The sequence below is a fragment of the Triturus cristatus genome, chromosome 1_2 (assembly GCF_964204655.1).
Source record: "Triturus cristatus chromosome 1_2, aTriCri1.1, whole genome shotgun sequence".
NCBI classification, from domain to species: Eukaryota; Metazoa; Chordata; class Amphibia; order Caudata; family Salamandridae; genus Triturus; species Triturus cristatus.
The window spans coordinates 1,059,981,616-1,060,008,031 of NC_140580.1; the positions used below are offsets into that span (position 1 = coordinate 1,059,981,616).

Sequence of the window (26,416 nt, forward strand, 5' to 3'; positions counted from 1 at the left end):
AAATTCAACCCCCGGCCGGTCAGTACAAACGGCATGGGGGGGCCTGTGTGGTGACCCCCACGCGGTTGGGCACTGCTATCGTCTGGACCGCACCAGGAACACACGCCCTCCCCCTGCAGTGACTGGGCTTCCCCATGTGTTGTGGTCAGCAGCCCACACCATGATAGCAGCAACACTTGCTGAGGGCACGGACCAAAAGACCCTCCATGTGCCGCGCCGCCCCCCATCAGACTGGGAGAATTCTTGGGGAGGGTGACTGACGGAGGCTGGGAATGCGTGGCCAAGGAGACTGGCCGCCGACCCATTGGAGATATTGAAAGTCACCGCTTGGGCAGGGCTTGCATCCGTCCCGCCGTCCCCCTCTTCTTCCCATGGGCCGTGGCAAGAACACAGCGGCCCTGTGCAGAAATGCATGAAGTACACCAGATGGCCTAGACATGAACACTAAAAGAGGTCTTCTCTGCCCCCCCCCTCCCCCCCATCTGCCAGTGCCTGCAGAACCCGTGCGCACAGGAACTGCTTGGCCCTCTTGGGACTGACAAGACTGGGTTGCGTGTTGGAACCCTGCACCGCCGGCACGCCTGTGGTGCGCTCCCCAAGACCGCAAATCCAGATTGGACATACTTATGCCTTCTGCCCAACAGCTAGCCATGGGTCGACTGCGGTCCACCACCTCCCAGACATGCACCCGGTCGGACCCAGAGGGGCCACAGCAGGCACGGGCAACACAAGGTGCTGACCTACAACATCAGTCGCTGTCGGCAAAAGTCTTGAATGCATTGGAGAATCTGGGTGCAACGATGGAACAAACTCGCTCCTCTCTGGAAGCAAAACTTGACAAAGTGGCCACGGACTTCACGCAGATCACAGGAAGGTAGCGGACAGGGTACAGGCCCACGAAACGGCGATCATAGAACTTCTCCCCGACACCAACTCAAACACAACTACAATGCTCAATCTTGCTAACAGGATTCAGACTCTGGAGGAAAGGTTAAAGGACGAGTAAGGCCGGTCACGGCGCAACAATGTGCAGGTGGTTGGACTGCCAGAGGACGTGAAAGGCCAAGACCAAGTGTCCTGTGCAGAACAGAGAATACGGGGCCTGCTACCAGAGGACGCGGTGTCTCCCAGTTTGTTGTGAAGCACGCGCACACAGAGTGCCGGTCCGTAGGCCTCCCCCTCGAGCAAGACCTAGACCCTTCCTGATCCAGCTATTAAACTTGAGATAGACACGCTGTGCTAAGGGAGACTCGAAAATCCCCAATCATAACAGTACGTAACCCTCACGTCCTCTCTTCTGCACAGGTCCAAAGACGCAGAAGCTCCTTCCAGTCGGTGAAGAAACATCTCCAGGAGCGGAGTATGCGTTACTCCTGCTTGTTCCCAGCCCGTCTTTGTGCGGTGGCAGAGAGATCAACACACTTCTTTGATTCTCCCACATAAGCTTGGAAATGGCTGGAAGAGCTAGGTCTCTCCTCAGGACATCCATAACCTGAAGCAAATACGAAGGCGCGACAAGACAAACAACCGGAAGCTAAACAACCACGCAGATCACACTCCCCAACCTGGAACAAATCATTACTGAACGCCGTAAGGCCATACAGATAGCAGCAGCAATAGGCGACCAGCCTCACCGCTCAGATCCAGATACTGAGTCTGTACAATTCATGATTGATGAAGAGCAGGCCCATTCGTGGCCCATGGGGCTAGACTCACCCAGCCTCCCTGAGGCAACGCCGCAGACATCAGGCGACCTCTAATACACGCAATTCCAATGAGCACTGCCATTCGCTGTACTGTCACCATAGACGCAGGAAAACAGCCAGGCGGAGCCCGGCACGATCTTGTGAATAGAAACTCGTCCGCCCATGCTACAACATCACAGATGCACAAAGAACTTTCCGAAGCCTGCTTTTCTCTGCAAGGGTCTGTCCCAGAGACCAACCACAAGGGCACAAAGAAACTGCCACCACCACACGTTTCAACCCCATTTTGAACTAACGTTGGTTGAAGCAGGATAAATCTGCGACAAGGTTTGGGAGGACCCCCGTTGGGGTTCCTCTCCGGTAATGTTTTTCAAGTTTCATTGTTTGTTCACTTTCACGTCTTCTCGGGCACCCCGCACTGAAGCGTACACTGCCTGGAGCTGCCATGTTTACACAGTACTATTACTAAGGGGTCAGGAAGCCATGGCGAGTAGGGCACAGTGTCCGGACACTCAGCACCTGCAAATGGCGCAAACAAATGTCATTACATGGAACGTGAGAGGTATTCAAATCCCGGCAAGGCGTTACTCCATATATTCGTATCTGCAGCGCAGGGCCGCTAACATAGCGTTGCTACAGGAGACCCACATCACGCAACCTGAGGCCACTAGACTCTGTAGGCACTGGCGAGGGCAGGTGTTCAGTACCAAAATTTCCACACAAGCAAGTGGGTTGCTAACATGGATAAGGGCTGGAACCCCTTTTGTAGCAGAAGAGCTAGAGACCGATACGGGTGGCAGATATGTCCTTGTACAAGGCCGCCTAAATGGACAGTCTATTCTTAATTGGTTCAATAACGCCCCGAATGTAGAACAGCTAGCTTTCCTATGCCACCTTACACTTATGCTTGCACCCTGGGCTGATATTTCTTGGCTGCTGGGACTTCAACTCAGTACTTGACACTCTTTTATACCACTCCTTTGCCCCACAGACACGCACCTCCGCCTCCTCCAACGCTTTGGCCCTACGCGACTGACTCACACATTGGTCCCTGATAGATATTTGGCGCACCCGAAACCCATACGCCCGCATATACTCGTTCTACTCCCACGTACATGGCCTACATGCGCAGCTGGATCGGATTGTAGGTTCCCCCTCACTACTGCTGCTTATTAAGACTATCAACTACTTAATTCTCACACACTCTAATCACAATCCCCAAATACTGCAGCTGAGTTGGGAGGCCGGCCCGCCAGTGGTCCTTTCTTGGCGTCTCCAGCCAACAGCGCTGGAAGATCCCGCATTTCGTGCCTCATTAGAAGCGGTCACAACGTAATAATTTGAGTACATTGCTGGCTCTACCCACAGCACATCCATTGAATGGGGAGCATTCAAGGTTGCCATAAAGGGACACAGCATGGGGCTGGTCTGGAATATGCGCAAGCAACTTGCCCTCGAAATAGGGATAATAGAGTAGGACCTTTTACCCCACGAAACCCAAATGGCATCAGGCGCAAGCGACCAACGTCAACTGCACAAGGAACAAAGCGAACAGGTGTAGGAAGCTGGCTCTGTCTATACTATACCAAAGTGAGGTATTGTGCGCACAGAGTCCAGTGGAACCCCAAAGGTAGACAGAGATAAAGTTAGATAACACCTTACTCTCTATTTGTGGCAGTGTGGTCGAGCAGTAAGAATTTATCAGAGGACAGTGTTAAGCATTTGTTGTACAAACTCAATCAGCAAATGATTTCACACACTCAGACGGAACTTCAGACCAATTGTTTTTGTATAAAAATATTCGTAGTTATTTTATTTTGTAGAACCACACAAGCCTGGCACAGGTAAATGATAAATACGTTTCAGTAAATATACAGTTGTAGTACAGTTTAGATTGTAATTGTATATGCACCTTGTTTTGATTTACAGTACTGTTACTGAGAAATGCGATGCTTTGAAACTACAGTACATATACTTTCTATAAGCTTTGGAGTAGAATTCCAGGTTAGTTACTCTTTAGATTACTTCTAACACAGGGCAGTACACCTGGATACTGCACTGTGACATTTCCTGAAATCAGGTAAGTAAAAACGTTTTTGTTACTCGGTACAATTTTAAAAGGATTTCTTAAGTTTTTCAACTCCACACCTGAGAATTTTCATAGAAAAACAGTCAATGTTACCCTATGGAGGAAAATAGTGTTAACGGTTCAAAGGTAAGTTCTTTTTTGTGGGAGTAGGTATTCTGGTGTTCGACTCAGGGATCCCCCAGGGTCAAGGATGCTCTCTTGTTACACCCTCAGCGGCACTTGGTGGTCGGGTGCAGAATGCTGAGGCCCAATGTTATCCAATGGGGGATAGGGGGCCTCCGGTTGGTGGCTGCTGACGAGCAGGCCACTGGGTTGTGTGAGCAAAGCTCCTGGACTTAATCTCAGGGCAAATGAGGTTTAGCCCAGCACAGAAGATGCACCCTCAGTGGCACTGGGGCGGCTGGGTGCAGAGTGCTGTTTTGGCGTCTGAAGCCCTGTAGCTTTCAATGGGGAGTCTCCGGTTTGCAAAAGCACTGCAGGCTCGGGGACAAAGGTCTTCTGGGCCCGACCACCCCTTCGAGAGGTAAGTTGGGATGTCGGGGGTTGGCTAGGCACCCAAGTCCTTTTAGGGTTGGATCTTCTTACTAGCTCCTGGTTGCAGTTGGAGGGACCTTCTGGATTTAGGGTGCAGGCTTCAGCTGGAGGCAGGTCAGGGATCGCTGGATCTCGGGTCATGATCGCCGGGAGACCTCCTCGTGGTGTTTGCCCACTCAAGCTCGGGCAGTTGACAGCGGGTGCAGAGTGGGATGGATTCACGGTTTCCAGCCTGGGCCAGAGGTTGGAGATGAACAAATCCGATGTACACAGGAGACCGTCTTTGGGACGGAAGGCAGGCAGGTCCTCCGGGTTTCTTGAAGTTGCTGGCAGCAACAGAAACCAGCTTCCTATATAAGGGTCTCAATTTGCGGGGGTGAGGGGGAGGATGGTCCGTCGAAGGAGGCCGGTCTTGAGGTCCTTCCTGAATTGAGGCAGTGACTGTGCCTGCGGTGGAGAGGCAGGTCTCCAGTGGGTACGTGGAATGCGAGGTGGTGGTTGAGGAAGGCAGGTCCTGTGTCATGTAGAGCTTTGTAGGCATGTGTGAGAAGCTTGAAGGTGATTCTTTTGTTGACCAGGAGCCAGTGGAGGTCTCTCAGGTGGCCAGTGATGTGGATGCACCGGGTATATTGAGGAGGAGTCGGGCTGAGGCATTCTGAATGTTCTGCAGTTTCTTGAAGAATTCTTGGTGATGCTGGCATAGAGTGCGTTGCTGTAGTCGATTTTGCTGCTGGTGAGTGCGTGGATGAATGTCTCCATGGACCAGGTGGGGATCCACTTGAAGATCTTTTAGAGCAGGAAAAGCGTGTGGAAGCAGGATGAGACAATGTTGATCTAGCAGCTCATGGTTGTTGAGGTTTTGCAGCGTGAATCTTTCTGGATTCACTATGCTGTGCATTATTCCGCGATCTGGTGGTTGGGTCCGGATTCGTAGTCTTTCCTTTCTTTTTTTTTTATTTTTTTTTGTAGCCCAGGTGGGCGTCGACGTCCCACCATTTGGTGCACCTCTCGTGACGTCGTCGTGCTTCCTGCGGAAGTCCCACCTTTGGGGCGCCATCTTCAGATTCTTTTTTCCGCCGTTGGGTCTGGATCGTCATCGAGAAGCTCCAGGATTTCAATCGAAGGAAGAAGGAGAAAACGCGAGTTTCGTCGAGGAAAGAACTACTAAGATCACTGAGAGGAGTAACTTTCATCCGGGATGCGAAGAAGGAAGAGTTTTCACGAATTTTCTTCGACGCCCTTGGAAAATGCGCACTCAGAGGCTCTGAGCGCAATGGACAAGACACCGTTCAAATTCTGCCTTAACTGCCACCACAAGTTCGCGCAGAAGGACCAGCATCCGGTCTGCAACCTTTGCCTACCGATCGACCACCCGAGCAAGGACTGCAACGCCTGTTCAGCTTTCGCGCCAAAGACGCTCCGGGTGAGAGAACGCCAGAGAAGAGCCAACTTCACCATGGAAGGCAAGGGTAAGGCCCCGTCGCTTTACGATCTGGGCCTCTCCACCGACGATGAGGACAACATCGCCGAGGAACCCGAAAACTTCACGGTCGTAGAGACTGCCAAGAAAACGCCTGACGAGGTAAGAGAATCGTCGAGTTCAAAACCCCCGAAAGGGCCTCGAAAACCTGAGAGTGACTCTCAAATCTGAGTCAAAGTCCTCAAAAGGAGCACCGGCGCCGAAAACTTCGACGACCAAGGGTGGATCCATGGACAAAAGGCCGAGCGGATCCTGCGAAAAGGACTCCCTGGTGCCGAAGAACGCCAAAAGGCAGAGTTCGTCGAAGATAGCCCACGAAACGGGGCGTTCGACGCAGAAAGACAAGCCAGCGTCGACGCAAGCTCCGTCGAAAAGACCTGCGGTCGACGTCGAAAGCATCTCTGAGATGGAGAAAAAGAAGAGAAGGCTCGAGGCGGAGATGGACAGCATCCTTCAGAGGAAGAAGGAGTTCGACGCCAAAATGAAACCGTTCAGAATTCCAACGACTCCGTCGACGGACGTCGTCGAGATCGAGGAACAGGACTAATTCGACACCGAAGGGCTGCCGAGAGATCCTGAGGGGGAGGAGGAAGGCCCCTACTATAAAGGCGAAGACGAGGAAGACGACCAGCAGTCGTTCTACGGCTCTGCGCCATCAACCACTCACGAGCTGGAATGGCAAGACATCGATGCCGAAAATCCCGAAGAGCCCGTGGACACGTATCCTTCGAGGCCTTCGCCGCCCGACGACATCGGGGTGTACTATATGGTCGTCTGGAGTGCTGCAGCAGCCTTTGGGGTAAAACTGGACGAGGAGAAATCGAAAGCTGATTTCCTTCTCGAGACACTGCTCCCCATTCAGAGGAGGAGCCAGTTCCTTCCCATGCTCCATAGTGTAATGAACCAAGGGAAGGAGGCCTTTAAGGAACCAGCAACATGCCGGTCCATCACTCCCAGGGCGGAGAAGAAGTACAAGCACTCCTCCCTGGACCCGCCTTACATCAAGGGAGCGGTCACTGCCGACTCCATCATCGCTTCCACGGCCAGGAGAAGGGCCAACGTGCCAGCGACCTCTGGGCCACCCCCCGATAAGGAAAGCAGGAGGATGGACCTCACTGGGAGGAAGGTCGAAAGGAACGCCACCATGCACTGGCGCATGGCGAACTCCAATGCGCTTCTCAATCGACACCAGTACCAGCACTGGGACGAGATGGGGGAACTAGTCAAACACCTCCCTGAAGAGTACCGCCAAAGAGCCTCCCACCTTGTGGAAGAAGGTAAAAATATAGCCAACTCATGCATTAAGACTGCATTGGACAGGGCGGAGACTTCAAGCAGACTGATGGCCATAGGGATCACCGAACGAAGACCGGCCTGGCTGAGAATCTCTGGATTCAAACAGGAGGTGCAGAACAACATACTCAACACTCCTTTCAACGGGGAAACGCTATTCGGGGCAACAGTGGACGAAAAGCTCACCCAGCTGAAGAAAGAGAACGAGACGGCGAGGTCCATGGGGGCCCTACAGTTCAGGGGGATGAGAAGAGGCACCCCAACTAGGAGGCCCTACGGTAGAGGAGGTAACCAGCAGGGAGCGTCACACCAGACGTTCCAGCAGGGACAGCAGGGTGACAGTCACAGCCAGCAAGGTCAGCAAAAACAGAACTGGCAGTACCAGCCTCGGGGCCAGTCCTTTCGCGGGAGGGGAAACGGACGTGGCCAAAGGAGACGAGGGGGTGACCAACCCTCATCTAAGTGACTCGGCACGCATGGGGATGCTCACCCCCAACATACCCCCAGGGGTGAGGCGCAATGCAAAAACAACGGGGGGGGGGGGGGGGGGGGGGAAGAGACCCGATCGCCTACGAACATCCAACACCGGTAGGCGGAAGACTGGGACTCTACCTACAGGAATGGCAACGTATTACCACAGACAAGTGGATACTGAACGTCATACAACACGGTTACTGCGTGGACTTGGAGGGGACGCCTCCAAACAGAAAACCAAAAAGAAGGCAACGCTCGGGTCAAGAGCTTGCTCAACTCAGAGACGAAACACTGAAGCTGCTCGAAAAGAGAGCCATCGAGCCAGTGCCTTACAAGGAAAGGAACAAAGGGGTCTACTCGAACTACTTCGTAGTACCAAAAGTAGACGGAAATCTCAGACCCATCCTGGACCTGCGATACCTAAACAAATTCATCAGAACACAGAAGTTCAAAATGACATCACTACAGGAGGTGCTGCCCCAAATAAGGGACGGAGACTTCATGTCCACCGTGGATCTCAAAGATGCCTACCTGCACATCCCAATAAACAGAAGGCACAAAAGGCTTTTAAGATTCAGCATCAACCAGGATCATTACCAATTCACGACCCTGGCCTTCGGTCTAAAATCAGCACCAAGGGTATTCACGAAATTCCTGTCGGCAGTCGCAGCATACCTACGAAGGAAGGGGATTCATGTGTACCCTTACCTAGACGACTGGCTGATCAAAGCAAACACACACAAGAAGTGCGAAAAACACGCAGCACAGGTGACAAAGACACTGACGAACCTGGGGTTCTCGATACACTGGGGGAAGTCATCAATGAAGCCAGAACAGGTGAAGATTTTCCTGGGAGCAAAAATCAACACCATAAACAGAACGGTCGTGCCCAGCGACAGGAGAGCAGCAGCCCTACTGAAGGAGACGCGCCTCTACCAGAAGGGGAGAGTTCTGACAGTGAGAACAGTGAGCAAGATCATGGGGATGATGGCGTCATGTATCCACCTGGTCCCAAATGTACGCCTTCACATGAGACCATTCCAAGAATGGCTACAACAGCAATGGTCGCAAGCAAGCGGAAGTTGTGAAGATCTAGTGGTTGTTACGCAGGCAGTGCAGGAAGAGATAACTTGGTGGAACAGGGACATCATAACTACAGGGAAAAGCCTGGCACCACCAAACCCAACTGTGACCATCACCACGGACGCATCTCAAGGGGGATGGGGAGCACACATGGACAAACTCAGAGTGAGGGGTCTGTGGGCTCCGGCAGATGCGGTCAGACATATCAACGACCTGGATTTGAAGACTGTCCTGCTAGCCCTGAAGGCATTCCAGAAGCACCTGTACAACCAGAGAGTGTTCATTCAAACGGACAACACCACAACCATGTTTTATATCAACAAACAGGGTGGGACACAGTCGTTCCCCCTTTCCACTCTGGCACAGGAGATTTGGAGATGGGCCATACCTCTCAAGATAGACCTGCTGGCGATTCACCTACCAGGGAAGGACAATGTGGAGGCATACTGGCTAAGCAGGCAGACCTCGGCATCACACGAGTGGGAGCTCAATGGGCACGAAACGCAGAAGCTTTTCCAGAAATGGGGAACCCCCACAATAGACCTGTTTGCAACACGCCAGAATGCAAAATGCCAAAGCTTCGCGTCCAGGCAACCAGATCAGCAATCCCAAGGGAATGCCCTATGGATAAGCTGGTCAAGGACATTTGCCTACGCCTTTCCGCCGATACCACTGTTACACAGGGTGCTCGACAAGTGCAGAACCAGCAACATGACACTGATCCTGGTGGCACCACAGTGGGCAAGGCAGACTTGGTTCTCCCAAATTCTAGAAATGGCTCAAGGGAATCCCCACAGATTCACGAGAAGAAAGGACCTGCTCTCCATGTAGAACGGAGAGGTTCTACATCCAGAACCAGAGAGCCTCAGCCTGGCGGCATGGCTCCTGAAGACTTAGTTTGCGGACCTTAGATTGCCTCCAAGCACTATGCGAGTGCTGCGAGAGGCTAGGAGACCAACTACACGCAAAGGCTATAGTGCGAAATGTAAAAGATTTACAATATGGTGCAGGAAAAAAGGGCTGCAAAACAAAATGACAAAGGACTCAACAGTGCTGAGATACCTCACGCACCTTCTGAAAAGTAACCTATGCTCGACCTCCCTAAGGGTACATCTAGCGGCGATAGTAGCCTACACAATAGGGGAGAAAGGTGGAAGTTTCTTTACGTCGCAGGTAGTAAAGAGATTCATGGAAGGAGCGAAAAGAATCGCGCCACCTAAGAAGTTGCCGCCGCCGGCATGGAACCTCAACGTGGTCCTAACGGAGCTTATGAAGGCGCCGTTTGAACCCATCCACAAGGCCTCAATGCAAATGTTGACTATGAAGACTGCATTTCTGGTAGCCATAACCTCGCTACGCAGGGTGAGCGAGCTGCAGGCACTAACGCTACAAGAGCCCTACATACAGATACACAAGGATAGGGTTGTCCTGAGAACGGACCCGCACTTCATGCCTAAAGTCGTGTCGGCGTTCCATATGAACCAGAGTATTCAGATACCGACTTTCTTTCAAAACCCAACTACGAACGCAGAAAGGGCTCTACACACTCTAGACGCTAGAAGAGCAGTGATGCACTACATTGAGAGGACCAAGGAGCACAGAAAAACTAAGCAGCTCTTTGTGTCCTTTGCAACGAGTTTCATGGGTAGACCAGTGACAAAGGGCACCATTGCTAGATGGATTGCACTGACTATACAGTCTTGCCACAAACAGGCAGGACAGGACCTAACAGAGGGGCCTCAAGCTCACTCCACAAGGAAGAAGGGGGCAACCATTGCCTTTCTGGCAAACACGCCCATTCAGGACATATGCCTGGCGGCAACATGGGCTTCAGTGCCCACGTTCACCAAGCACTACTGCGTGGACATACAGATGAACAAGGAAGCACAAGTAGGACAGAAGGTGCTTCAATAACATTTTCAACGCTCATCTACCACCCAGCCGCCACAAAGATAACAAACCGCTACAAAGTCTATGCACAGCATAGTGAATCCAGAAAGATTCACGCTGCAAAACGAATAGTTTCTTACCTGTCGGTGTAGTTTTGCAGCTTGAAGATCTTTCTGGATTCACTAGCGAACCCACCCACCTCCGCCAGGAAGATGAGGATGGAGGAAGAGGAGGGAAAACAAAGAAGAACAGAAGGAATAAAATACTACAGAAAAGTGGACATATAATTTAATCATTCGCCTAGGGTTAAAAAAAAAAAAGAGGAAAAAAGAACCCGAAGATGGCGCCCCAAGGGTGGGACTTCCGCAGGAAGCACGTCGACGCTCACCTGGGCTACAAAAAAAAAGAAAGGAAAGACTACGAATCCGGACCCAACAACCAGATCGCGGAATAATGCACAGCATAGTGAATCCAGAAAGATCTTCAAGCTGCAAAACTACACCGACAGGTAAACTATTTGTTCCTTGTGTGTGACTGTCTGCGTGTGACTGACTGTCTGCGTGTGACTGACTGTCTGTGTCTGACTGACTGTCTGTGTGTGACTGACTGTCTGTGTGTCTCTGTCGTTCCAATTGCTGCGGGCCACTAGGAGTCTTAGCAAACGGAGGGCGTGGAGCCCACGATGAGGATTTCAGACTTCTGAGTTGAGCTCGAGGCAGTGACATCCTTCATCCCGTCATGAAAGTTGTTCTTGGAGACGGTGGTTTCGTCGGTGAGGGAGAGAATCAGCTGGGTATCATTGGCATATGAGACTATGTTGAGTCGTGGTTCCTGAAAATGGCTGCAAGTGGGTCCATGTAGATGTAAAGCGTAGGGCTCAGGGAGGAGCCCGGAGGCACTTTGCAGCTGATCTCTGTGGGTTCAGAGAGGAACAGAGTTAATCTGACTGTATTTGGCCGGTGAGGAAGGAGCGGATCCATTCCAGGGCATTGTCGCAGATCATGGAGTCTTGTGCATAGGGTGCGGGGAGAGACTGTATCGTAGGCAGCTGATGGGTCCAGGAGGATAAGGGCGGCAGTTTTACCTCTGTCGGGGAGAGCGCGATGTCTGTGGCTGCGAGGAGGGTGGTCTCGGTGCTGTGGTTTGAACTCGGAAGTTGGGCTTTGATGGCCTTCTCAATGACCTTGGCTGGTAAAGGAAGATTAGAGATGGGTCTGAAGTTTTTGAGGTCCGTTGGGTCAGCAGAGGGTTTCTTCAGCAAGGGGTTGATCTGTGTTTTTCTAGTCTTTCCAGGAAGGTGGCAGAGTTGATAGTGCGGCAGAGCTCGGAGCCGATGGTGGTACCTGCTCTGAAGTTGTGATGCGGGCAGGGGAGGCACCGGAGTGGGTGCTTTTCATGATCTTGAGGATGTCGTCCGCGGTGAGGGGAATCTGGCAGTTGGGCTTGGTGGTTGCAAGTGGGGTCATTATGTAAGTGGAGCATCGGAGTAACTTCCATGGTAGACAAAACATCAATTTAAAAGGGTTAACTTCCAACAATGCCAGTACAGGTTGTCCAAGATTCCTCCCTCAGGCTGAGGACGTGATGGGCACACTTTAATGATATCAAAGTAGACGGAGCATAGTCCCAGGGCATGTGGTTCATCACCCTTCTGGAACTCTTGACCATACATTTGGCTTTGATCTATTATTTATCAGCTGTGTGGCCCTGATGCAAATGATCAAGACCACTACTAAGTGATAAGATAGGAGTGAGGCAAGATCACTTTTGCAAATGGCACAATTGAACATTTATGCTGATAGTAAAATATCTACTGAGTTTCAATTAATTTATCAGATGAACAGAATTAACAAACTCTGCCTCGAAGCAGAACTTGTCAGAAGATGACAAGTTGGTCATCACTTAAAATTCTTGCCCAGCACTTCGATGTATGGATGGCATACTCTCGTTGACCTACAAGCTATAGAGGAAAAAGAAAAATGCCAAAACATAGTGTCATCTTATATTAGCTGGGATCCCTGGAAGACTTACTTTTGATAATCTGATTGAAACCCCTTTCTGTAACCATTTTTGCAGATCACTTTCATTCCAAAGGAAATTATTCCAAAGAACCAGCCAGAATGAGAAGGATCACGATCACTCTACAGCGGCTGTGGTTTTTCATCTTCTTCACTTGTTAGAGGAATCATTCTGCAGATTGGCATAGGTTAAGAGTGAATTTGCTGTGATTTGAGAAGTTGGTTGATCCCTCCACGCCCCTAACATGTTGGATATATAGTTTATCTTTCATAAAAGAAAAATTCAGATCAGATCGCACCAGATATGAATTTAATATGGACCACAGAAAATCTCCATTTCTGGCATCATTAATTAGCAATTTCCTCAAAGGCCTAAATTTATATATCCACTATTGAGTTTATTTCCCAATCGGGAGCTGAATATATCATTGTATAAAATGGTTTGTGTGGAAATAGGGGGGAGGGCTCTTTTACCAATGTTTAAAAATGTATTAAAGCACCTGTCGGCAAGTGTAGCTTTTCTGGTATTATGCCCCTATACACGTAGGAAAGGCAGCCTCTGAATAATCTTCATGGAAGACATAACGCTAAATTTACAAGGAGTAAATCAGCTACAACAGTTTTTTTAGAACTCCTCTACCAGACCAAACAAGCGGTCTGGTTGTAACAGGCCTGTTGTGAACTTAAGTTACCATTGATTAGTTTTGTCGCTCATTTTCTTGCTTCTCATTCAATTGCTTGCCTCCCTTTTCTTGTATTCGTCCCTGCCCTGGAGCATGTCCTCTTGGCAGATGTGAGAAAGTGCCCTCTTTCTGCATGGTATGCCCCCACGTTTTGCTGAATGGCTGATGATCTTTGACTGAGTGTGCCCTGGGCTCCTGCTAATCGGATACCCAGAGCCTATGTTCCTTCCCTAAAATTGCATTGAAGCCTAAACCCAATTGGCATCTCTGGCCACAGGTCAGCCCCTGGTAAATGATACCACAGGTACCCAGAGCACTGTGACCAGAGTAGGCCTCTAAGGGCTGCAGCACGTATTGTGCCACCCTTAGATGTCCTGTACCCTGACACTCCCACACTGCCTTTGCAGGCTGCGTGTCTTGGTGCAGAACAAAGTGAAGAGTCGACATGGCACACATCCCTGTGTGACATGCCTACAAACCATTGCCCTGGCACAGACCAGTCACCCCTCTAGCTGGGTGCCCTATACCAGTGGTGAGAGTACAGGTGCCTGAGCCCTGTATCCCTACAGTGTCGAAGTCCATTCTTAGACATTGTAAGTGCAGTGCTGCCATCATGAGTATATGGTGCTGGGAGTTTGTCGTTACGAACTCCACAGCACCATAATGGCTACACTGAAAACTGAGAAGTTTGGGATCAAACTTCTCAGCACATTAACCCCACACTGCCAGTGTGGGATTTAATGTAAAATACTCAGCAGAGGACATCTTAGAGATGCCCCCTGAAACTCGACCAACTTCTAGTGTCAAGACTGAGTGGCTGCTTAGGCCGCCACCACCAGATGCACATCCTGGGACAAGGTGCCAAGCCTCCTCCCCGAGGATGGGCCGGGTTCACACAAGGGGAAGCTTCAAAGGCGTGCCACCTTTGTGAGCTTCCCCAGGCCATTTGCTGCTTTCAGCAACTGGTCCCCACTGGTTCTACCCCCCTACTTTGGGCTGGATAACCGGCTGGCAAAACAGGTGAGGGAGAGAGGTGTGCCCACCTCTGCCAACTCCACCCCTCAGGTGGGGGAGACCAAGTGAAGCACAACTCCCCGCCATCTTGGGGATCGGGGGACCCAACCAACCAAGGACATGCTTCTGCCCCCCTCCCACTGGAGGGTGGCACAATAAGGGGTGTACCCACCCCAGGGAAGGGACCCATTGGTCCCTGCCCTCTACCTACCTGTAACGTCCCTAAATCTAGTATTTAGAGGGCACCCTGAACCTTGCTTCCTCAGATCCAGAAACGGCAAGGAAGAAAAGAATGACCGAACAGCCGTGCAGCAGCTAACAAGAGGACGACTCCCACTGACTTGACCCCAGCCCTACCGGCCTGTCTCCCCTCTAACCTGCTCCTGCGAAATCCCAGTGTGTCCTGCAGCCAGCAACCTCAAAAACCCTGGAGGGACCTGCCTGCGTGCCTTCCCTTCCAAAGACTGCTTCTCCCGTGAACACCGGATTTGTTCAACAGCAACCGCAGGCAGCAGCCGGAAACCCCAAATCCGCCTCACACTTCACCCGCCGTCCACGGCCCGAGCTCGGGTGGGCAAACACCACGAGGAGGTCAACCCGGGTGATCCTGAACCGAGATCCGGCGACCCCATACCTGCCTCAAGCCTCCAGCCGGCGCCTGCAGTCTAAATCCAGAAGGCTCCCTTAAAAGCAACCAGGAGCTGGTATGAAGATCTGACCCCAAAAGGCACCCCTGCACCCGACGCCCCATGGCCTTGTGTGCCCAGACCAACGGTGCTTAACCCACCCTTAACTTCCTAACTTACCCCTTGAGGTGGTGGTCGCACCCAGAAGTCCTTCGTCTCCCTGCCTGCTGTGCTTTTGCAAACCAGAGGTTCTCCATTGGAAACCGCAGAGCTCCCAATGTCGAAACAGCACTCTGCACCTGGCCGCCTCAGTGCCGCTGAGGGTGCACCTTTTGTGCTACTTTGTTTCTCCATTTGCCCTGACCTAAACCGTAGGAGCTTTTCTCCCACAACCCAGTGGCCTGCTTGCCAGCAGCCACCAAACTGAGGCCTCCTATCCCCCATTGAATAACATTGGGCCTCAACATTCTGCACCCGGGTGCCCTAGTGCCGCTGAGGGTTTAACAGGAGTGCATCACTTACCCGGGGGGACCCCTGAGTCTAACCCCAGAGCCTTAACTCCCACAGTCGATAACTTACCTGTGAACCGATAACCAGTTTTTCCTCCATAGGATAACATTGGCAATTTTCTTCCAAAAGGTTTCTAAGTGTGGCGTTTTGAAATCTAAAAATATTCTTTAAAAATCGCACGAATAACCAAAATATATTTACTTGTTTGCAGGAAATGTTCCAGTGCTGAGTCTAGGTATCCTGTAATTTACTGAAAAAGCCTATTCATTTCAATGTACTGTATTTGCTAAGTATTGCAACCTATTGTATCCCCTGTAAATCAAACAAAGTACAATTCCTATTGTATTTTTAAACTGTTCTGCATTCAGCAACGTATTACTGTAAAGTATTTAATGCTTACCTGTGCCAGGCTTGCTTGGTTCTAAAAATAAAACAGTATATTTTGTATACAAAAACAATTGGCCTAGAGTTCAGTTCTTGAGTGTGTGAATTAATTTGCTGACTGAGTGTTTACATCAAATGCTTAACACTGTCCTCTGATACTGCCTTACTGCTCGACCAGTCTACCATAAATAGAGAGAGGTTCTATCTAACTTTAACCTCTGCCTATCTCTGGGGTCACCTGGACTCTATACACACTATACCTCATTTTGGTGTAGTATATATAGAGCCAGTTTCCTACAGCAGTCCTTTACATTGGCTGGCTTATATCCTTCCAATGCCTGTGTTTAAGGAACTACTTTTTTATTTGTATTCAGCACTCCCTGAGAATAAATGGGTTTCTTATGTCTTTCATGTGCTGCTTACCTCCCCCACATCTGTGCTGCTACTTGGCCCTTCCAGCAACAGTCATACTTTGGCTGGGTATGGCTGAAGAGCAGATTTTAGGGGTTCTTTCTGGGGGTTTTCTCCTGCATGCTGTAGGAAACTTTTTTGTTTGAGTAGTCCCCCCACATTTTGCCTGGTATTTATGCAACTTTGACTGGCTTCCTGCTAACCAAGCCCCCCAGTGCCAGTGTTCTATTCCCGAAAACAAGTTAACTGTTCAGTTGATCCCCAGTTGGTCAGGCCTTTAGCACCTCTGTAACTCCCTAGTAAGTGGTACCCCTGGTACCTAGGGCATAGGTATTAAAGAGGGTCGCTACAAGCTGCATCCTATCTTGTGCCACTCCAAGGGACCTTGCCCCAAACTTGGGCAGACTGCCTCTGCAGGCCGCGTGAAAAGGTGCTCTAAAAAGTGAAAACGCGACATGGCACACACTGTGTGTCATGTACCATAACACTGCATGTAATATTTGAACGTCGCCCCTACAGCAGGCCTTACAGCCCTACAGCAGGGTCTAGTATAGTACAGGTGAGGACATGATTGCATATGCACTGATATGCCCCTGTGCTGGCCAGTTCAGTTGCTGACAGTACAAGTGAACAGGGAAGCCATCTTAAGGAATGTACTGGGCACTGGTCAAAACGAGTTTCTCAGCTACATAATTGCTTCACACTCTGGCATTTCCATAATTATTTTTAAATTCTATCTGTTTTCTGAGGGAGAAACTGCCTTTTAAAAAGATTTAAAACATTAACTTGTGTGTAGTTTTGAGATGACATAAGATATATTTGCTTTTCTTCCAGCATTTTGATTTTTTTTTTTTGTGACTTTTTATAAACCATGTTTTATAGACAAACATTAGCAAAGGCAACAACTCTGCATTCCCAATATGAAGGGGTGAGCAATTGTCTTTGCCAGTGTTTTAAGAAATGTTCCAGGGATAGTGATATAGAAAGTGACAAACATTTTTGCATGAAAATGGATACTAGTGAGCCAGGTGTCCATATGTAATTTATTTGGATTAATTAATATGTTTTAAATGTAAAGCTTGCTATTCTCTTCTGAAGTTTGTTTTCCTTATTCTCTATCATTAGAATCTTTGCAGAATAGATAAAGTACCTGCTCCTCTTCCATGCGCCAAACCAGCAAATGAAGATAGTTGTGTGAGAAAGTGCCCTCTTTCTGCATGGTTGCCCCCATTTTTTGCTGAATTGCTGATGTGCTTTGTGTGCCCTGTGATCCTGCTAACCAGGTACCCAGGGCCTATGTTCTTTCCCTAAAACTGCATTGAAGCCTAAACCCAATTGGCATCCCTGGCCAAAGGTCAACCCCTTGGTAAATGGTACCCCAGGTACCTGTGACCAGGGTAGAACTCTAAGGGCTGCAGCACTTATTGTACCACCGCTTAGAGACCCACACACACACTGCTTGCAGAACAAAGTGAAGAGTCAACATGGCACACATCCCTGTGTGCCATGCCTACAACCTACTGCCCTAGAGTAGATCAGCCACAACTCTAGCTGGGTGCGCTATACCAGTGGTGAGGGTACAGGTGCATGGGCCATGTACCCCTGCAGTGTCTAAGTCCGTTCTTAGATATTGTAAGTGCAGTGCTGTCATTAAGAGTATATGGTGCTGGGAGTTTGTCATTGCGAACTCCACAGCACCATATTGGCTACACTGAAATCGGAGACGCTTGGTATCAAACTTCTCAGAACATTTAACCCACACTGATGCCAATGTGGGATTTAATGAAAAATACACACAGAGGGCATCTTAGAGAGGCCCCCTGAAAACTAACCTACAACTAGTGTCCTGGCTGAGTGGCTGCTTTCAGCTGCCACCACTAGACATGTTTCTGGACCCCTAAGTTGAGAGCCTGCTGCTCTCGGGGGGGGCCTGAAACAATGTACATCCTAGGACGAGGTGCCAAGCCTCCCCCCCCCTGGATGGGTAGGGTTCACGAAGGGGACACTTCAAAGGCTTGGCGCCTTTGTGAGCTTCCCCAGGCCAATTGATACCCCCAGCAACTGATCCCCACTGGTTCTGACCCCCACTTTGGGCATCAGAACCGTCAGGAAAACCAAGTGAGGTGTGCCCACCTCTGCCAGCTCCACCCCTCAGGTGGGTGAGGCGGGGTGAAGCACAACTCTGTCCCCGCCATCTTGCAAATGGGGGGGACCCAGCCAACCAGGGAAAGGCTTATGCCCTTCTCCTACTGTCAGGTGGCATACTAGGGGGTGTACCCACCCCAGGGAAGGGACCCATTGGTCTCAACCTTTTAACTACCTGTAACGCCCCTAAATCTAGTATTTAGGGCCACCCCTGAACCTTGCTTCGTCAGACAAGAACCTGGAACAAGAAAAGGACTGAACAGCCGTGCCGAAGCGAACAAAAGGAAGACGCCTACTGACTTGGCCCCAGCCCTACCGGCCCGTCTCCACCTCGAACCTGCTCCTGCGAAATCCCAGTGTGTCCTGCAGCCAGCAACCTCGAGAAATCCGGAGGACCTGCCTGCCTTCAAGCCTAAAGACTTTGTCTCCCGTGAACACCCATTTTGTTCATCTCCAACCTCTGGCCGGAAACCGCGGATGTGCCCCACTCTGCACCCTCCGTCCACGGCCCGAGTTCGAGTGGGCAAACGCCACGAGGAGGTCTCCCCGGCGATCCTAACCCAAAGATCCAGCGATCCCTCACCTGCCTCAAGCCAACACCTGCAGCCTAAATCCGGAAGGTCCCTCCAACCGCGACCAGGAGGTGGTAAGAAGATCCGACCCTAAAAAGCACCCCTGTACCTGACGTCCCACGGCCTTGGGTGGCCCAACCGACCGTGCCTAACCAACCCCCAGCATCCCAACTTCCCTCTCGAAGTGGTGGTCGCACCTAGAAGACCTTCGACCCCGAGGCTGCAGTGCCTTTGCAAACTGGAGGTTCCCCATTGCAAACAGGGCACCCGACGTCAAAACAGCACCCTGCCGCCCTAGTGCCGCTGAGGGTGCACCTTTGGTGCTACTTTGTTTCCCCACTTGCCCTGAGCTAAAGTCCAGGAGCTTTGCTCCCACAACCAAGTGGCCTGCTCGTCAGCAGCCACCAACTGGAGGCCCCCTACCCCCCATTGGATAACCTTGGGCCTCAGCACCCGGCCGCCCTGGTGCAGCTGAGGGTGTAATGAGTGTATCCCTGACCCCGGGGGACCAATGAGTCTACCCCCACTACCGAATACTTACCCTAAAACAGATAAAAACTTTTCCCAAAAAAAGAGTCCATGTTATCCTATGGAGAAAAATAGTGTTAAGTGTGGAGTTTAAAAACCTAAAGAAATTCTTTAAAATTGTACTAACAAACAAAAACGATTTTACTTACCTGTTTTCAGGAAATGTCCCAGTGTAGTATGCAGGTATACCATACTGTGTAAGAAAAGTAATCTCAAGAGTAACTTACCTGTAATTTTACTAAAAAGCCCATTCAAAGTATATGTACAGTATTCCACAAAGCATTGCATTTCTCAGTGACAATACTGTCAAAACAAAGTGTGTATACAATTTCAATTCAAACTGTTTACAAACTGCATTACTACTGTAAAGTATTTATTGCTTACCTGTGCCAGGCTTGCTTGGTTCTAGAAAAGAAAATAACTAAAAGAATATTTTTATACAAAAACAATTGGGCTGAAGTTCAGTCATTGAGTGTGTGAAATCATTTGCTGATTGAGTGTGTACAACAAATGCTTAACACTGTCCTCTAATAAATCCTTACTGCTAGATGACACTAACACAAACTGAGAGTAAGATGCTATCTAACTATACCTCTGCCTACCTTTTGGGGTTCTACTGGATTCTGTGCACACTATACCTCACTTTGGTATAGTATATACAGAGCCAGCCTCCTACATTATGCTTACTGACTGTCCTATCTAAAGGCTCCTATATGAACTGACTTTCAACAGACCTCTGTTTATGATCACATCTATGTCCATAAGTTTATAATGAATGTTTTAATCATTGCAGTTCTCTTTGGCCTTGTAGACAATATTGTATCCTTTAAAATCTGAGTATGAATAGGCTCTGAACTGGTTTAGATCACTAATGCTTTTTATGCAAGAATTATAAATGTTTTTTTTTTTTCTTTTTTAGGTAAAGGGGCGCAGCAAACTGCTGTTTCTTCGGTGTCTCTGCCGGCTCCTGCCCAAACCGTCCCTCCAGTTATCACACAGACTCCTGTTATAGCTGCAACTCCAGTGCCAAACCTCCCCTCAAGCGTCACACCTGTACCCGTGCCCACACCTATCCCTCCTGTTGTCGCTCCTCCCCCGATACCTGTGGTACCTCCAGCTCCACCTGTCATCAAGGTAAAGTATTAAGCTTTGATGTTATCAGAGTAAAACACTTGTCCTAGTAAGCTTTATGTGACATTGCATTTTGTTAAAATCTATTAGTGAGAGGTTAGTCTGGTACAGGACCTTAGGCAGAGTGTGTAATTCACAGTTGTGGGAAAACACTTGGTAGATCTGTTTTTGTAAGATTAGTACTAGGTTTGAAGCAAATTGCTAGTTTTGGGGATGGGGGATTCCAGCAGTAAATGGGTGTAAAATCATCATTTGGGAATGTTACCTCAATTTACAGTGCAATGTTCGATGTTGGTAGTCTGAAAGTTAACTTTACTCCCCTTGCCATTCCTGACCAGGAGCCAGCTTCAGCCCAGCCACTACCGATTAAGTACTAGGAAATTACTAAAGTGCAACTGGCCGTCCTACAGCCCGACTCTGTTCCAATGCCTCTAACAGGGCAAACACATGAGCAAAGGCTCTATTATCTTTTTGCCTCTGACTCTGAGCAAGGTACACCCCAGATGAAATGATGACGATAGTGTGGATGGGAATGGATGCCTTCGCTCGAAAGAGCAAACTCAAAATTGCTCTTTTGGGTGTGGAAGAGTGTAGGAAGCTGGCTCTGTATATGGTATGCCACTAAGTGGGTATACAGTGCAGAGTCCAGAGATTCTCCTAGAATTGTACGGGGCTCAATGTAAACCCAAAGTGCTCTATTAGTGATGGTGTGGGCGAACAGCCTTAAGCCTAACACACAGAAGTGTAAGACATTTATTGCACAAACCTTGACGAATAACTGACGCATGACTCTAAAAGGATATCCACACACATTTTTGTAAAATAAGCATTGTTTGAGATTTATTTTAAGACCAAGATCTTCGCAAAAAGGTAAGTACGTTTTTCAGGAAAAGACTTTAGTCTTTTAAAAGTTGACACTTAGTGCAATTTTCAAACCGTTCAATGTTCTCCTATGGAGGAGAACAACAATACGGTTTCATGGGTAAGTACCCAACTTACAGTTCCAGTCTTTCGGGCTTAAGATCAACAGAGGGCAAGGTTCAGATGAGCACAAAGTTTGCACCACCAACGTCACAGGGACGGCCAGGTGCAGAGGTCAAATTCGGAGATAGGCCCAATGCGTTTCAATGGAGATGGGGCACTTATAACCACGCTGCTTGCAGGTAGGTTAATCAGTTGCAGGAGCCAAACCTCGGGGGGGTTAGAGCAAGCACAGGGAGGTGGGGGTCACAAGGCAGCACCAAGCATACACCACCAGCGGCACTGGGGCAGCTGGGTGTAGGGTGCAAATACAGCGTCAGGTGCCCAATGCTTTTCAATGGAGGAACTTGGAATTGAAGACAGACTGCAGTAGATTAACTAGAGGATCCACGCAGGAAACTAGTAACAGCAAAGGTAAGTTGAGGTGTTGAGGGTCGTATGGACACGGTCTGTCGATCTCCCCAGTGCGCAGGGGCTTCGGGTGCAGTGGTGTCTTTTGACGTCACATTCTTCTTGCCGGTCGGGGGAGCCTTTGGATTCACCCTGCAGGCGTCGTAGTGTAGTCCGGGAGGGGTCAGGCAACGTTGGGTTCGAACAGAGGATCGCTGGGGAACCTTTTCTGACTGAAACGGTGTACTTAGCTCGCCTCCTTCACCGTAGGTGTGGAGTTGGCAGAGGTGGGCACACCTCCTATTCTTCCTAGGCTTTCCCACCCAAAGTGGGGGGGTAAACTGGGGGCTGCCATCTGCTGCTAGCAACAGAGGCTGGGGATCTCATCACAAAGGCGGTAGGCCTTTGAAGCTTCCCTCTCAAGCACTGTGCTCATCCTGGGGGAGGTTTGACACCTCCGTCCAGGATGAGCTTTGTTTCTGGTCCCAGAGAGCAGAGGCTCTCGACTTAGGGGTTCAGAAACATGTCTGGTGGTGGCAGGCTGGCTAAAGCTAGTCTGTGGCCACACCAGGGCTGGTAGGGTTTCAGGGGCCACTACAAAGTGTCCTCTGAGTACATGGTTCAATACATCCCACATTAGTGTATATTTATTTAGAAGAGTTGTTTGGTCCCAAACACTCGTGGGTTCAGAGAAGCCATCATGGTGCTGGGGAACTCGAGTTGTCGAGTTTCCAGCCTATGTACACTCTATGGCTTCCCTGGCACTTACAATATCTAAAAATTGGCTTAGATAGTGTAGGGGCTTATCTGCTGATGTGCTCAGATATGCCCACACCTGTGGTATAGTGCACCCTGCCTTAGGGCTGGAAGGCCTGCTAGAGGGGTGACTTACCTATACCTCAAGTAGTGCTGCTTTGACATGGCACACAGGCAGTGTGCCATGTCGACTTTGTAGTTTTTGTCTGCACCAAGGCAGGCGTACTGCAGTGCCAGTTAGCATGACTTTGGTGACCAGTCTCTAGGGGACCCTCTTCATTCCCAATGCCCTAGGTACCAGGGATACAATTTACTAGGGACTTACAGGGGGATCTTTAGTTGTGCCAATCGTGGTACAGATTTAGGGAAGGAGCTCTAGCACAGGGGCCCTGGTTGGCAGGGACCCTGTGCACTTTAAATCAAAACCACATCATGTTCCAGGCAAAAAGTGGGGGACTAACCATGTCAAGAGGCACTTTCTCACAACAAGTCAGGCCGGGGACACAGCTGCTTGCGTAGGGCTGCACAGTATCACCAACCTCTGTCTGCTGCTCGGGAAGCCGGCGGCTGCTGTCATAGGGAGCTGCCCAAGGGTGTCTGTCCTTCGGTGCGAGTGGCTGCCATCTTGTCTTCTCTGGGGCTACCGCACATAGTCAGCGGGAGGAATCCTCGCAGTGCCACGAACTCCCAGCAGAACCCAGAGAGGGTCTTATTATGCCGGTGGGCTGTCCACGTCGCAGGGGGAGGTGGCGTGGTTCGGGCGGCGGCCCCATGGCTCATGCGGCCGCCATCTTGCTTGACTCTCAGTTGGCCGTCCAGTCTCCCGCTATGCGGTCTGATCCTCTTGAGCCATAACAAGCCCAACGATGAGGACACAGCAGTCACAGCAGGGTAAGGGAAAGCTGCACGGCGCTCGCTCCAGGACACTGCTGGCTGCAGCTGTAGATAATACAGGTGGCAAAGGAGCAGACAGTATGTCTTACTCTGCCGTCGTCTGTCCATGCACCCTGAATCTAATTTTAAAAAGTGTTATGATGCAGCCAGGGCTACTGCTTTGTTTGTTTTTATTTCTTTTTTTTAAAGTGCATTAGTACAGGATGTTTCTTGGTTCTTTTTATTATTTTTAGCCATGGTGCACAGCAGCCACGCCATTTGATTTGTGTACAGCATGGTACAAATCATTGCCAAAGTTGGTAATGCCCTTGCACTACAACACTAACAAAAAAAAAAATGTCAGAACCAATCATTTCAAAGGTGAGAGACTGGCTTTTCCAATGCTTGTTAAGTCTCGGCACAACAAACCCTGTGACTGTAAGCAAATCAGTTAATCTCGCCTTGCATGAAAAAGAATGACATTTGGCTAAAAATCCTTTCACATAAAGAAAGCAGTTGCCCCCATCTCCATGTCTTAGTGAAAAGGCAATTGGATGCAGATAGCCTCTGTTTTCTAAATAAATATATATTTCAAAGGAGAAAAGGGTTTCTTTAAAGTGCCTGTGACATAGTAAAACATAGCTACAAATGGTAAAAGGTTCAACAAGGACTACGGGGAAGAAGAAAAAATAAACGTTATCAGAGGAAGAACTGAAATGAAGCTGAAGCAATCAGTATGTAGTCCGTGCTTCAACCAAAGTACGAGGAAGTGAAGCTGGTAGACGCTGGCCAATTAGAAGGTAACAAATGAGTAACAGTGAAGCCAAAAAATGTTAAGCAGCGAGTGGACTGTAAGCTACTTGTGTAAAATATATCTTTCAAGCGAGAGCACTTTTTTTTCAATTCTGGTTTGAAAACTTGAATTCCGCTCATCAGGAGAGGCAATTTATTCCATAGACTCTTACCTGCTACATTAATGAGTTTACTTCCGGATACTACGTCCTTTGATTGTGTAATGGCCAGTGTAGGGTCTTGTGCTGAGCGTAGAGATCCTAGAGTATTTTTGGAGCTGTAACTGGTTTGGCAAGTACAGAGAGGAAAAACATTGGTTAGCAAGCCATGAAATACCACAAATTCAACATGCTCTTCTATTTGAAGCCAGCCAAATGAAGTTATTGATGTAAATGGGATACTTTGTCAGGTATTTGGAGAACCTGGTAGTTTACATGCTGAAGGACATCTCTAAATATAAATCTTTTAGGGACAACACCGAAGATTAGAAAAACCTAGAAAATAATGATGCCTGAACTCTTTGGATGCAGTTTGCCATACTCTGTGAAAGGCCTTGCTCCACGGGAGCAAGAAAGAGGCAGAACTATGCCTATCCCAAGGAGGAAGTACAGATTATCTGTACTAGAGTCTGTGTATTTCTGGTAATGTTATAATAATTGGCATAACAAATAAAACATTCATACATGCCAGAAGTTGAAACAAAGGCTTTGAAATAAAAACAGGTTGCAGTGTTCCAAATGTGGTAGAGTACACATTTGAATCTAAACGGCAACAAGCTGCTAACTCGTTGTTTAAGGTGAGTAACGTTTTCCTTGAATTACAACCATTTTTGGCATAAGTACACAAATATAGATGGAATTCAGGTAGCTTGTCATCCACAGAAAGTTTGTTTTCATGTTTTCAAATCAAGAGTCTTGGTTTACAGAAGGGTTTAGAACTACTACCAAACCAATGTTGTTATAGGTAATATGTTGGCCCTTATTTCCAGTGTCTGTTCAGAGTACAGATTTTCTAAAATAGAATTAAATTCAGTATTAACCAGAGTGGCGTGTTTTCTGAATCGATGCCTGCTAATTTGTTTTATCTCACTCAATTAAATGCTAAAACTGTTTTCAACTTTTTCAGAAAAAGGGAGTGAAGCGAAAAGCGGATACAACAACACCCACGACTTCAGCCATTACTGCAAGCCGTAGTGAATCGCCCACGCCGTTATCTGAACCCAAGCAATCCAAGATCTCCGTCCGGAGAGAGAGTGGAACGCGGCCTATCAAGCCACCAAAGAAAGACTTGGAAGAAGTAGAGTTGTCACCCCAGCATGCGGGGAAGAAGGGCAAACTTACTGAGCACCTTAAGTACTGTGACAGCATCCTTAAGGAAATGCTCTCTAAAAAACACGCGGCGTACGCCTGGCCATTTTACAAGCCTGTGGATGCTGAAGCACTCGATCTCCATGACTATCATGACATTATAAAGCATCCCATGGATCTCAGTACTGTTAAAGTATGTCCGCCTTAGTTTGTACCTTCTTCACATTAGACTCTCATGTACAAGTTGGCATGCAGCTCTTTCCACAAAGTTATATTAAACATCGGTAGTCCATCTGCTATGTGCCTGATCCTAACCCCACCCCCTCGTTCACCTTGTTGCACAAGATGCAGTGATGATTTATATTAAGGTTTTATTTTCTAGTATTCATGGAGTGAAAAATTGGCCGCACATTCATTGGTCTAGCCAGTGTACAATAAGGAAGAGTGATCAAATAAAACCATCTTGGTGGTATTTGTGGGTCTGAATTTTGGAGTCGGACACACAATTGTGAAAGATGCAATTTACATTTTTCTCTCTACTTTCAATTGCACTGTTCTTCCTAGTCCAGTACTTTCGACAGTGCTCGATATGTCTGCTCCTCTAGTCTGGACCAATGAGGGGTAAACGTTTCTCACTGCAAGTGTATAATCTATGCCTAAAAGCGTTTTATATATAAAGCGAAGGGTGTTCGAGCTCATGAAAACAAACTTCTTGTCGCTAATGAGAAACCCAGAACCTCAACCCT

General features: G+C 49.0%; 1 protein-coding gene across 7 annotated transcripts in view; it reads left to right on the plus strand.

Annotated features, from left to right (window-relative positions):
* The window catches only part of BRD3 (bromodomain containing 3), a 336,658-nt gene that overhangs the window by 57,125 nt on the left and 253,117 nt on the right, over window positions 1-26,416 (plus strand). For all 7 annotated transcript variants that reach the window (XM_085612657.1, XM_085612615.1, XM_085612646.1 and 4 more), the window contains exons 6-7: window positions 20,360-20,574; window positions 25,489-25,863. In XM_085612657.1, the coding sequence (XP_085468783.1) occupies window positions 20,360-20,574; window positions 25,489-25,863 (590 nt within the window). The remainder of the gene's footprint in view (window positions 1-20,359; window positions 20,575-25,488; window positions 25,864-26,416) is intronic.